The sequence below is a fragment of the Chlorocebus sabaeus genome, chromosome 11 (assembly GCF_047675955.1).
Source record: "Chlorocebus sabaeus isolate Y175 chromosome 11, mChlSab1.0.hap1, whole genome shotgun sequence".
Lineage (NCBI taxonomy): Eukaryota > Metazoa > Chordata > Mammalia > Primates > Cercopithecidae > Chlorocebus > Chlorocebus sabaeus.
Genome location: NC_132914.1, coordinates 117,302,412 through 117,314,606, shown reverse-complemented (window position 1 = coordinate 117,314,606; position 12,195 = coordinate 117,302,412). Strand labels below are relative to the sequence as shown.

At 48.3% G+C, this 12,195-nt stretch overlaps 1 protein-coding gene across 3 annotated transcripts in view; it reads left to right on the top strand.

Annotated features, from left to right (window-relative positions):
- Positions 1-3,744, top strand: part of GCN1 (GCN1 activator of EIF2AK4) — a 66,667-nt gene extending 62,923 nt beyond the window's left edge. For all 3 annotated transcript variants that reach the window (XM_008004921.3, XM_037996323.2, XM_037996318.2), the window contains 3 exons: positions 266-373; positions 1,529-1,747; positions 3,041-3,744. In XM_008004921.3, the coding sequence (XP_008003112.1) occupies positions 266-373; positions 1,529-1,747; positions 3,041-3,166 (453 nt within the window). In that variant the 3' untranslated portion in view covers positions 3,167-3,744. The remainder of the gene's footprint in view (positions 1-265; positions 374-1,528; positions 1,748-3,040) is intronic.
- The last annotated feature ends 8,451 nt before the right edge of the window (positions 3,745-12,195 follow it).

Sequence of the window (12,195 nt, the reverse complement as noted above, 5' to 3'; positions counted from 1 at the left end):
TTTCATCACCTAAACAAGGAATTTGGGTTGAAGAATCCAGATGCCCCTTTTGGGTCAGGACTTGGATCCCTGTTCCTAGGAACCAGTGACTATGCTCATCTGCCTCAGCTGGGGCAGCCTACCTGAGTGAGAGCTGTCACAGTGTCTCTGGTAGGGATAAGGAGTGACGTGGTGGAGGGTCCTGGAGATTACTAGGAACTGGGATTTTCCTGGCTCTGGGGAAGGGGCGGGGGGCCTCCCATCTAGCGCTGTCTGTTCTCCACAGATCCCCATTGCGGTGAGCGGGGTCCGGGGCATGGGCTTTCTCATGAGATACCACATTGAGACAGGCGGAGGGCAGTTGCCGGCCAAACTCTCCAGCCTGTTCGTTAAGGTGAGTGGGGGCCAAGCACGTGTTTGACCCCTAACACCTGGCTTGTGAGGAGGCCCTAGGACCAGAGAACACCAGCAGTGTGCCCTCAACTAGTTGTGTGCTAGTTCTCTGTGGACGGCCTCCAGGAGATCGCTGAACCCTTAGGGATGGAATGTAAGGGGTTTCTGTGTGTGCTTTACACTGCAATAGAGCCTAACTTTTTGTCAGAGTCTCAGATTGACCTGTGACTCTGAATCAAGTTAGGAATCGCTATTTTAGGCATTCTTTCAACACACCCTAGTTTTGTAAAATTAGGTATAGACCTGGGTTCCCATCTTAATACCTCTCTCTTCCCGCCTCCCTCTTCTAGCTGACCCAGCACTTCTTGGTGTGGTTATTGTGCTGTGTGCCAGGCCCTAGTTAGGAAAGCCAAGGAATGTGCCAGCAGGGCTCCCGTGGCCCGTGAGATATGGTGTGCTTCTGAAGCGTTACTGTGCACAGAAATCAGAGCCAGAGTGCATTTTAGTGAGATGGGGCCATGCCTGGGACTCTAACCAGCTATCAGGCAGTGTCAGTGGTGCTGTGCATGGACCTTGCCTTGAGTAATGAGGTTCCCAAGGGTGACTGCCTCCCCCCGCAGCACTGGGAACCCACAGAGTTTCTGAGGGGCCTGATTTGATTGAGCCTGGTCTGTGATGACATCAGCCTGCACCTGCTTGTTCACCTGGCACTGTCCTGAAGGTGCAGAGATGAACAAGGCAGACAGGATCCCTGGAGCCCATGGGGAGGACCCTGATATAGATAAGGTTGGCAGGGGGCACCTCTAAAGGATGACATGGGAGCTGAGAACTGCAGGATGAGAAGGAGCCAACCTAGAGAGGATCTGGGGCAAGCACAGCCCAGCTGGTGGGAGCAGCCAGGGCAGAGGCCTGAGGCCCTAGGCCCTGGGATGTTCGAGGAAGTAAAAACGCATGCGGGCTGAGAGTAGTGAGCAAGGGGAGAGTGGCACAAGATGAGGGTGCAGGAAGCCAGGGCCAACTCATGCTGGGACCCTCCCACAGGAGCAGTGGGGTCAGTGTCCATGCTGTAGGCAAAGTGTTGAGGCTGGGCATTTGGGCTGCTTCAAGGAACAGACGATGTGCCTATCCAAAAGCCTGTTTGTGGTTCTTTTCACAGTGTCTGCAGAACCCATCCAGCGACATCAGGCTGGTGGCTGAGAAGATGATCTGGTGGGCAAATAAAGACCCGCTGCCTCCCCTGGATCCCCAGGCCATCAAGCCTATCCTGAAGGCTCTTCTTGACAACACCAAGGATAAGAACACCGTGGTCAGGGCCTACAGCGACCAGGCGATTGTCAACCTCCTCAAGATGCGGCAGGGCGAAGAGGTGTTTCAGGTAGGAGCCTGGGGGCCTCACCGGGGCATGCTGTGAGCATCTGTCTTTCAGCTCTTCTTCAGCACAGAAATATTTAAACCGCAGGTTCTTCTCTGCCACCGTGGATGTGCTAGCTTTCAGGAGCAGATTAAGATTTGGGTGACTGGGGCTGAGCGTGGTGGCTCACGCCTGTAATCCCAGCACTTTCGGAGGCTGAGGCGGGTGGATCATGAAGTCAGGAGATCGAGGCCAACATGGTGAAACCCTGTCTCTACTAAAAATACAAACAAATTAGCTGGGCGTGGTGGTGGGTGCCTATAGTCCCAACTATTAGGGAGGCTGAGGCAGGAGAATGGTGTGAACCTGGGAGGTGGAGCTTGCAGTGAGCCGAGATGGCGCCACTGCACTCCAGCCTGGGCGACAGAGTGAGACTCCGTCTCAAAAAAAAAAGATTTGGGTGACTGGCCCAGTACCTGAAAACACATATTCCCATGGTTTTCAGACTTCTTTTTGAGCAGGGCCCTTTCTTCAAATAAAATCTCACATGACACCCAGACAGACATAGCAGATCCCAGGAGAGCTGCCCAGTGGAAACCCTGAGTTGTGTTCACTCAGTCCCCAGCCCCCAGCAGCCTGGAAAGCCCAAAAGCTGGTTGGCTACGGTGGCTACGCCTATAATCTCAGCCCTTTGGGAGGCTGAGGCGGGCAGATCACCTGAGGTCAGGAGTTCAAGACCAGCCTGACCAACATGGAGAAACCCCATCTCTACTAAAAATACAAAATTAGCCGGGCGTGGTGGCACATGCCTGTAATGCCAGCTATTCGGGAAGGCTGAGGCAGGAGAATTGCTTGAACCTGGGAGGCGTAGGTTGTGTTGAGCTGAGATCGTGCCTTTACACTCCAGCATGGGTGACAAGAACAAAACTCCGTGTCCAAAAAGAAGAAAAAAAAGCCCAAAAGCTGCCACTCCCACTGCCTCGTCTCATGAAAAGCATGATGGGGCCAGCTGTGGTAGCTCATGCCTGTAATCCCAATACTTTGGGAAGCCGAGGTGGGAGGATCACTGGAGCCCAGGAGTTCAAGATCAGCCCGGGCAACACAGTGAGACCCTGATTCTACGAAAAAGGGAAAAATAGAAAAGCATGATGAGTGTTTTAATGGGCTTTCCCCGGATCCATCTGATTCCCTTATTTTGCCAAATTCCACCTCAGTGTCTCTAGTTCTGGGGTTAATTGATTTTTGTCTTTCTCCGATTGGAGAACGTGGCAGCTGTATTTTCTGACTATGTTTCCTCCCACTCATCCTTCCCCACAGTCCCTCTCCAAGATCCTGGATGTGGCCAGTTTGGAGGTGCTGAACGAGGTTAACCGAAGGTCCCTGAAGAAGCTGGCCAGCCAGGCCGACTCCATGGAGCAGGTGGACGACACCATCCTGACATGAGAGGCCTGGGCCCACAGCAGCAGTTGCCGCTCCACATCTTTGCTCAATGTTTTCATTTTTGAAAATACATTTGTTCCGATGGGGAGCTTGGAATATGGCGTTCCCAGAAAGTATTTTGATATATCAATAGACCACAGCCAAAGCCTTAAATCAAACCCACACACAACTGAAAATTGCCTCCTCCATCTCTCACCTTTTCCTGTGGAGAAAAGAAGGAAAAGCACACGCATGCGCCTCAGCAAATGGCAGCCCAGGAGCTGTTTGTCCAGTTTAGCATGGCTAGGTCTGGAACTATAATAGCAGGGTCAGACTGCGGGTTCCTCTTCTCCTGTGCTTGAGCTCTGGTTTGAGAGCTGGCGCTACCAACCTTTTGCCTAGATCCTGAGTGGGGCACAGACGGTGGACGTCTGCCCAGTGTGGTGTGTCTGGCTTGGCTTTTCAATATTGTGAGGTCTGATTGGATCTGACCCCTGTCAGATGAAAATGATCCACAGCTCTGGCAGTTCCCAAGTCTGGGGAGGGGTATAGGTTTGAAAGGCTGTTTGAAAGAGGAATGTTTAATAAAGGCTTTGATTTAATCTTGATATAAACAGATTTTTAAAAATCTCCAAACACCCATTAAACATGAAGCTTCCTGCATCAGGAATAAGGAAAGGTTTGCAACTGTTTTTTAAGTATTCACAGTTCTCTGATTTCTGGGCATATCTCTCCCCTGCTTTCAAAAGTCTTAGGAATCCGTGTAGACTTCTGTCCTATGGTTGGGTTTTGAGAGGTATGCAGCCCAGCCTGTGATCTCCCTCAGTGTGGAGAATGCAAAGGTCAAATTAGCCACTTTCCTGTTCTGTTCTGACTTGGAAAGGTAGGGAGCTTCTGGTACTCAGGTTGTAAAGAGAAATCCAGCCCCCCTGTGAATAAGAGCCACATTCCTATAGCTGACGGACTTGCAAGAGGAAACCAAAGTTGCATTTCAGCATCTGCCTCCTTTATGAATGACTTCCTTCCTCCTGATTCTTAGAAGGCTCGTGACACACACATTCTGTCTGATGAAGCACACCCCACTGGGCCTAGTGACGCAAGTTTTTCTGGGCTGTTCCCTGGCCACAATACAGGACAAACCTCTGTCAAAATTACTGGCCTGAACTGTAAAAGGAAGAGAAATAAAAAGTGGTGGTGGCAAACTCAATTTATAAAAGGTATAAAAATGCTCTGCCAAAAAAAAGCAAAACTTTGGTTATTAATAATGCAGCCAAGGTAGAAAGTAGGCCTGTGACTCAACACTTCTGATGAATAAGACAAGGTGACCTCTAAGGCACTTCTCACGAGCCCTATTTTCTTGCAGCAGACATGGTGTCAGCTGGCTCGAGGTAATTGTAGAATCCCAGGGCTGGAAGGGACCTTGAGAGGTCAGCTGAGTCCTCGTAGCCAAAACAGCCAACGGCTACAACTTTTGGTAGCCATGGTAACCGTTCTCTGCCTCTGAAATTCGGATGGTCATCAGCATCCTCCCAGCTGCCAAGGGCATGTGTCCATCAGGCTGTCTGCAAATGTGTTCCCCTCTACCGGTCAGCTGTGGGGAGAGACGGGCAAAGTTTCTGTTGAGGGCATGGGCTGGGAAACCTGTTAAGCCTGAGGCCATCTTCACTGTTTCCTCCAGGGTCTTGGATCAGATGCTGATATCCACCTGTGGCTTTTAGCCCCCATTCTGCAACTGGGAAGGGAACCTGACATACTTAGAGGTATCAGACACTCATTAAGCAAAATCCAAAGGAAAAACACCAGATTCCAGTTCCAGAAACCGGAGGAGGATGAGCGCTCTCTGTTCGGAATGGATGGAGCTTGACTGACAGTTGGGATGACTCAAAGGCTCCCAGAGCATATTGAGTTGCATTCCGAGTCTGGAAGGAGAGTGTGAGCTCCCAGGAAGTGAGCCATGAAGGGCTGTTGTGGACATGCCAGGGGAGCCAGCAGAAAGGACCTTGTCAGCCCAAAGTCCTAGCAATCCTGAGAACAGCAGCCCAGACCAAGCACCCTGGGGACATTGAGGTTAGCAGCAGAGAAGCAGAAGCTGTTTGTCCTGGAGGCTGGTACAGCTGTTTTCCCTTGGGCAAGTCATCTGACCTCCCTGGGCCAGTTTCCTCATTTGTACAATGAGGAATTTGGAAGAGAAGCTCTAAAAACTTCCAAGTTATTCTCTAGGTGGTGGTACTCTCTAGGTTAATGGTACTTAACAACAGATGACATTTGGTATCATTTCATTTAATCCTCTTAACAGTTCTATGAAGCAGGTTCTTAATACTATTTTCTAGAGGAGGAAACTGAGGCACAGAGAGGCCACTCACCCAGGGCCATATGGCTAGTAAATGGCAGTCTGTCCCCAGACCTCTATTTTTAGTCTTTCTCTTCTATGACAGCTAGTTAGCCATCAGCATTTTTCATTGTTTAGAGCGGAGCCTCCAGAATTTTCCCATCCAGGTACATACAGGAAATGAGTATGTGTACAGCACACTAGGTGAACGGCTCCAGCTGCCTTGCCCAGGGACGTCACCCACCTCCAGCCCTACCCAGCTGCTCTGCAGGCTGTGGGGAGGAAGACCTCACTCCATTTAACAGGACACTGGCTGGGAAAGTCTTTAGAGAAAGCAGAGTATTCTCAAAGACTCGCAGTGATCTTCCAGAGGAGACTCCATCTTTCTCTTCCTTGAGTCTGAAAGTCAGTGATGAAGTCATATTCTCTTAACTAATCCAGAGAAAACTGAAAAAGTTATAAACTGAGCATTCCCAAACCTTCGCCTAACTCGGGGAGCCTCAGGAATCACGGGCAGCAAGATGATTTAAAAAGTAGGGGAATCAGGTCGAGGCGGGCGGATCACCTCAGGTCAGGAGCAAGACCAGTCTGACCAACATGGTGAAACCCTGTCTCTACTAAAAATACAAAAATTAGCTGGGCTTGGTGATGGGTGCCTGTAGTCCCGGCTACTCAGGAGGCTGAGGTAGGAGGCAGAGGTTGCAGTGAGCCAAGATTGCGTTACTGCACTCCACCCTGGACAGAGCGAGACTCCGTCTCAAAAAATAAAGGCGGTGGGGGGGTTATTGTTGAAACATGGTTCACGAAACCCTTCAAGGAACCAGACCTTCAGGTACATTCTCTTTGTCCAATACTGTGATGCTGGAAGACGGGAGAGTGGCAGGGAGGCTGCAGAGTTGACAGTTTTTGGGTGCAGGGATTGGAGACGTTATTTGACAGTAGATTTTTAAACACAATTGGCAGTTAGGAGTGTTTTTCCTCAATGTGTGGCTCTGTGGATGTGTTTCAATGAGGAAAAAGGAACCAATCTAACTTAAAAGGTCTAGGTTCTAAAGTATTGTAAAGGAAATGTAGATATCGCTTTCAAGTTCTAGTGCAGGATAGTGCAGCCACAGGGACTTCCAGGACAGGTTGGAACCTTAATTTCTCTGCTTAATACTAAGCTGTGTGACCTAGACCATGTTCCTTAACCTCTGAGTGCATCTCCTCATCTTGACAGCTAAGTCTCACCACGTTGTCATCTGCGTTGAATGACATAATGCACTTTGCACAGAGCCAGGCACACACAGGAGGTTCTGGATACATGGATGGTGACAGTGAAACAAGGATGATGGGGAATGAGATTTCTTTTGAGAAATTATGATGGTGGCTATGTTTGATTCTCCAAAATGCTGAGTGTACATACACCAGCACACAGATGGTCTCCACTGTGCATGGGCAGGAAGGCACGTTACCTCCACTGTTAGATCGGTGCTTCCTACAGTCGTGAGAGAGGCTGGCAGGACGTGGTCTTTATTTTATGAAGAGTAAAGTTGAGGTACAAGTGGAAAGGAGCATCTCTGAGGTCATGTTGGCAGAACTGGGAAAAACCCGTATTTCTTGATTCTCTGCTCACCAAGCCCCAGGGGCATGCTATAAAAATAATTTGGAAGGTGAATGTAACAAAAGAAACAAGTTCTTGGCATGTGACTGGGTTTCACTTTTTAAAGAGGTGGAGCCCAGTTATTTCACAGGGTGACTCTGAGTTGCCTCTAGGTTCTGTAAGGAGGGGTCCCTGCTGCCTGCCCCAGGGGAAGGGGTGTTGATGTCAACACAGCTCAAGAAACTGGAAAAACTGGTCCGAGGGATGATTGCCTTAGTGGGATTTCTAGGTGAGACCTTCCTGATTGTGCCTGAATGGATACCCCAGTCCCTGTCAGGTTCCCTCCTGTGAGCTATTTCTCTAGTGAGATGGCGGCCTGGTCACAGGGGCAATTAGTGCATGATAATTCCTCCGAGCTGTGCCCTGAGCTGTTCCCCGCAGTCCCACAAGAGAAAGCTGTGGGTTTTGAATGTATTTACATTAGCTCCTTCTTACCACTTAAGATTCCCACAAAAAAAGGGAGCTGGGAAGCTGGGGTGCTGCATTGAATCTAGTGTTTCGCAAATATTTTGCCCTCAAGGCTCCTTTATTTATTTACATTCAGGGTACTGCTCTGTCACCGGGCTGGAGTGCAATGATGTGATCACAGCTCACTGCAACCTCGAGCTCTTGAGCTCAAGTGATCCTCCTGCCTCAGCCTCCTGAGCAGCTAGGACTACAGCCATGCACCACCACTCCTGGCTAATTTTGTTTTTGAGATGGAGTCTCACTCTTGTCACCCAGGCTGGAGTGCAGTGGCGTGATCTTGGCTCACTGCAGCCTCTGCCTCCCAGATTCAGGTGATTCTCATGCCTCAGCCTCCAGAGTAGCTGAGATTACAGGCGTCTGCCACCATGCCCAGCTAATTTTTTTTTGTATTTTTGGTAGAGATGGGGTTTCACCATATCGGTCAGGCTGGTCATGAACCTCTGACCTCGGGTAATCCACCCATCTTGGCCTCCCAAGGCCCAGCCTGGCTAATTTTTTAATTTTTTTGTAGAGATGAGGGTTTCACTATGTTACCCAGGCTGGTCTTGAACTCCTGGCCTTGAGCCATCCTCCCTCCTCAGCCTTCCGAAGTGCTGGGATTATAGGTGAGAGTCACTGTGCCCAGCCAGGATCCTTTTATATTTTGAATTTTTTTTTGACAACACCAAAGAGCTCTTGTGTATATCTATCTTACCTATTAATATTTAGCATCTTAGGAGTCAAAACCGGGCTAGGCATGGTGGCTCACGCCTATAATCCTGATACTTTGGGAGGCTGAGGTGGGAGGACTGTTTGAGGCCAGGAGTTCAAGACCAGCCTGGGCAACATAGTGAGACTGTTGTCGCTACAAATAATTTAAAAATTAAAAAAAAAAAAAAAAAAAAAGGCAGCCAGACGCAGTGGCTCACACCTGTAATCCCAGCACTTTTGGAGGCCAAGGTGGGCAGATCACCTGAGGTCAGGAGTTCAAGACCAGCCTGGCCAAAATGGCGAAACCCTGTCTCTACTAAAAACATAAAAATTAGCTGGGCATGGTGGCATATACCTATAATCCCAGCTACTCGGGAAGCTGAGGCAGGATAATTACTTGAACCCAGGAGGCAGAGGATGCAATGAGCTGAGATCATGCCACTGCACTCCAGCTCCCGCCTGAGCAACAGAGCAAGACTCCATCTCAAAAAAAAAAAAAAAAAAAAAGGCCAGCCATAGTGATGCATGCACCTGCAGTCCCAGCTACTCAGGAAGTTGAGGTGGGAGGTTCACTTCAGTCCAGGAGGTCAAGGCTGCAGTGAGCCATGATCGTACCACTGCACACCCAGCTTGGGCAAGAGACCCGGTCTCAAAAACAACAACAACAAATCAAAACTGTTCAAGTGGCATTGTTGCACCTTTTTTTCAGGTTTCTAACGTCTGGATTCGCATGTCAGCTCTGCATTTGGTCCGCTGTGATACACACGTCATGCAGGCTCTAGCAAACACTGTACACTGTAAGGAAATGAAAGTGAAAAAGGCAAATCACATCTTAGTACTGTGAACGTGTTTTGACTTTGCAGATCCTTTGAAAGGGTCTTAGGGAGCCCTGCAGTCCTGACAACACTTGCAAAACCACTGATCTAATAATATAAAAGTTGAGTGAGGAAATTTCTACTAAACGGTTTGAGGTCAGGGGAAGAAGTTGACCCTGAGTCAGACCCCAAGTTTGGCCCACACCCAAAAAGTGAACTCAAGAGAGGGTTCAACTAATTGTGTCTGACATTCTTTCCAACTCTCACGTTCTGTATGTGGCTTCACTTTAACTCAACAGGTATCAAACACCTACCAGGCACTGGGTCTCCAGAGGATACAAAGATAAAGAGATGGTCCCTGGAATCATGGCACTTACATTCATTTAATTTCTGGGAGCTACATAAGGGCAGGGCAAGGCCTGCTGCCCAGTTTCTTGGTGTGGCATCGGGCTTGTAGGTGTGGAAGGGGCCCATTTCCACTTCCATCAGAGGGAGAGACCAGGCGTCATATCTCCTTCCCTCTTGGACCAGTATGCTGAGTGGTCCCCATCTGGCTCCTAATTTCAAGTCCGTCAGCCGGTTTACCTGCCTTCTCTGAGTTCTGATTCACCAGCCACTGCTTCCTTCCTGGATGATCACAGCACACATTCCCTCCCTTGCTACCTAGCACTTAGCAGCTTTGAAGTCCATGTTGCTGTCTGATACATGGATTTCACAGGTCCCTCCAATCTCCACTGTACTGACCTTCATCCCTGACACTGCTACCCTTGAGGGACTGAGGTTCCCCTCTCCTTGACCCACTTAGCCTTCTGGTTGGTGACACCTTACTTCCCAAAGCTCTTTGAAGTGCCCTTAGCTCATCTTCCCTCCAAATATTCACTCCTTATTTCCTGGCTGCTAACCCTCTGCTTCCACTATCCTGAAAAATACTTCATGAGCCCCACTGCTCTCACCACCAAGCATTGTTTCTCTTTTCATCCACTGTGAAACTTCCTGCCACCTCTGTGGCTCCAACCTCTGCTTCTGCAAACCTCAGTGTGCTCCCTGCTTTACTTTTCTCCTTGGACATACTTGGATCTTCTCTATCAGAATGTAAGCTCTATGAAAGCTGGGATTTTAAAATTTTACTTACTGCTGAATCATTAGCTCCTAGATCAATGTCTGGCATAATAGTAGGCCCTCAAGTATTTGTCGAATGAGCGAATGACTTGTTCCCCACTAAACTACAAATTCCGTGAGGACAGGAGCTTTGTTTTGTTCATGTTATAGCCTCGTGCTCAGCACAGTGCCTAACACCTAGTAACTGCAATTTTTTTTTTTGAAATGGAGTCTCTCTCTGTCGCCCAGGCTGGAGTGCAGTGATGCGATCTTGGCTCACTGCAACCTTCGCCTCCCGGGTTCAAGTGATTCTCCTGCCTCAGCCTCCCGAGTAGCTGGGACTACAGGCATGTGCCACCACGCCCAGCTAATTTTTTTGTATTTTTAGTAGAGACGGGGTTTCACCATGTTAGCCAGGATAGTCTCAATCTTCTGACCTCATGATCCACCCGCCTCGGCCTCCCAAAGTGCTGGGATTACAGGCGTGAGCCACTGCACCAGGCCACTGTGCAAATATTTACTAAATTAAGGAATGAATCCAGTTACCAGGTAAATTATGTGATTTTTTTTTGGAAGCTGCTTTGTCTACTTTATAAGTTTGCATATTTTCTTTTGCATCTGTCCCTGTTACCTTACACCCAGTCTTCAGCAATAACCTTTAAAGCTCTGCAGCTGAAATCCATCCTGCATACTCCTGCCAGATTACTTCGCTAAAATATTTTGAGATTGCATCTTTGCTCAAAAACTTTCAATGCCTCCTCATCATATTAACAGTTTCTAATGTGCAAACAGGTGGTGTTGCAAAAGTTCATTTGTAAGTTAGCTGTTCAGAGCCGTGGAACAGTTTCCCATTATGGGACACACTGATCCTTTAGGTCACAAGTTTACATATGTATATGGTGACAAGGAGAAAGACAGCTTAACATAATTCATCATTGAACTGTAGTTTAAATAAATGTGTAACAATGTTTCCAGAGGAAAATGTGCTGAAAGATTCATTTTGAGATGCCAGGCACATACCCTGGCCTGCAGGGAATTCCCCCTCCAAGCCAAATGATTCTCATAGGCTGTGACAGGGACTGTCTAAATAGACACTCAAAGCTCTCCTATTCCGGTGCCATCATGACATCTTTATGATGAAATCTTCTCCCCATCATTATAACTAAAAGCTATAGCTTTCCTCCTCTGAAGTCTAGACTGCATATTTGACAGCTTTTCTATCTACTGTATTGTCTTACACTTTCAATTTCCTCATGAGTATGTCTTAACTCTGATGAGGCTGTAAACTAGAGGGAAAAGGCTCTGTTTCCTTTTTTTTTTTTTTTTGAGACAGAGTCTTGCTCCGTCACCCAGGCTGGAGTGCAGTGGTGTGATCTTGGCTCACGGCAACCTCTGCCACCCGGGTTCAAGACATTCTCCTGCCTTAGCCTCCCGAGTAGCTGGGATTACTGGCACCTGCCACCGAGCCCAGCTAATTTTTGTATTTTTAGTAGAAACGGGGTTTCACCATCTTGGCCAGGCTGGTCTTGAACTCCTGACCTCGTGATCCTCCCGCCTCGGCCTCCCAAAGTGCTGGGATTACAGGCGTGAGCCACCGCGTCCGGCCTAAGGCTCTGTTCTTATACCCTCTGCAATCCGTGGCACATAAGTACTCATTAAATAGTTACCAAAGAAATGAAGGAATTCATGCAGATTGCTTTCCAGATGACACATCCAGGCAAAGTCAGGAATCTGGTTTTAATGGCCAATTTGGATTTATTTCCCAAAAATATCCCACAACCCTATTATCAGGAAGCTACCTTGAAAATGTGTGCAAGTCTACAGTAGGAAATGGCTCAAAGTATGAATCAGTGCAAAATGACCTTGAGTAACATTGGTTACAGTCTGTCACATGCCTGTATGTGCCAGGTAATTTACCAACATAACTCTAAAACCACCATTCTGTGAGGAACCGGGGGCTCTGAGATAGTGTGATGTGACTTACCTAAGATCACAAAGCTTTTAAGGGATG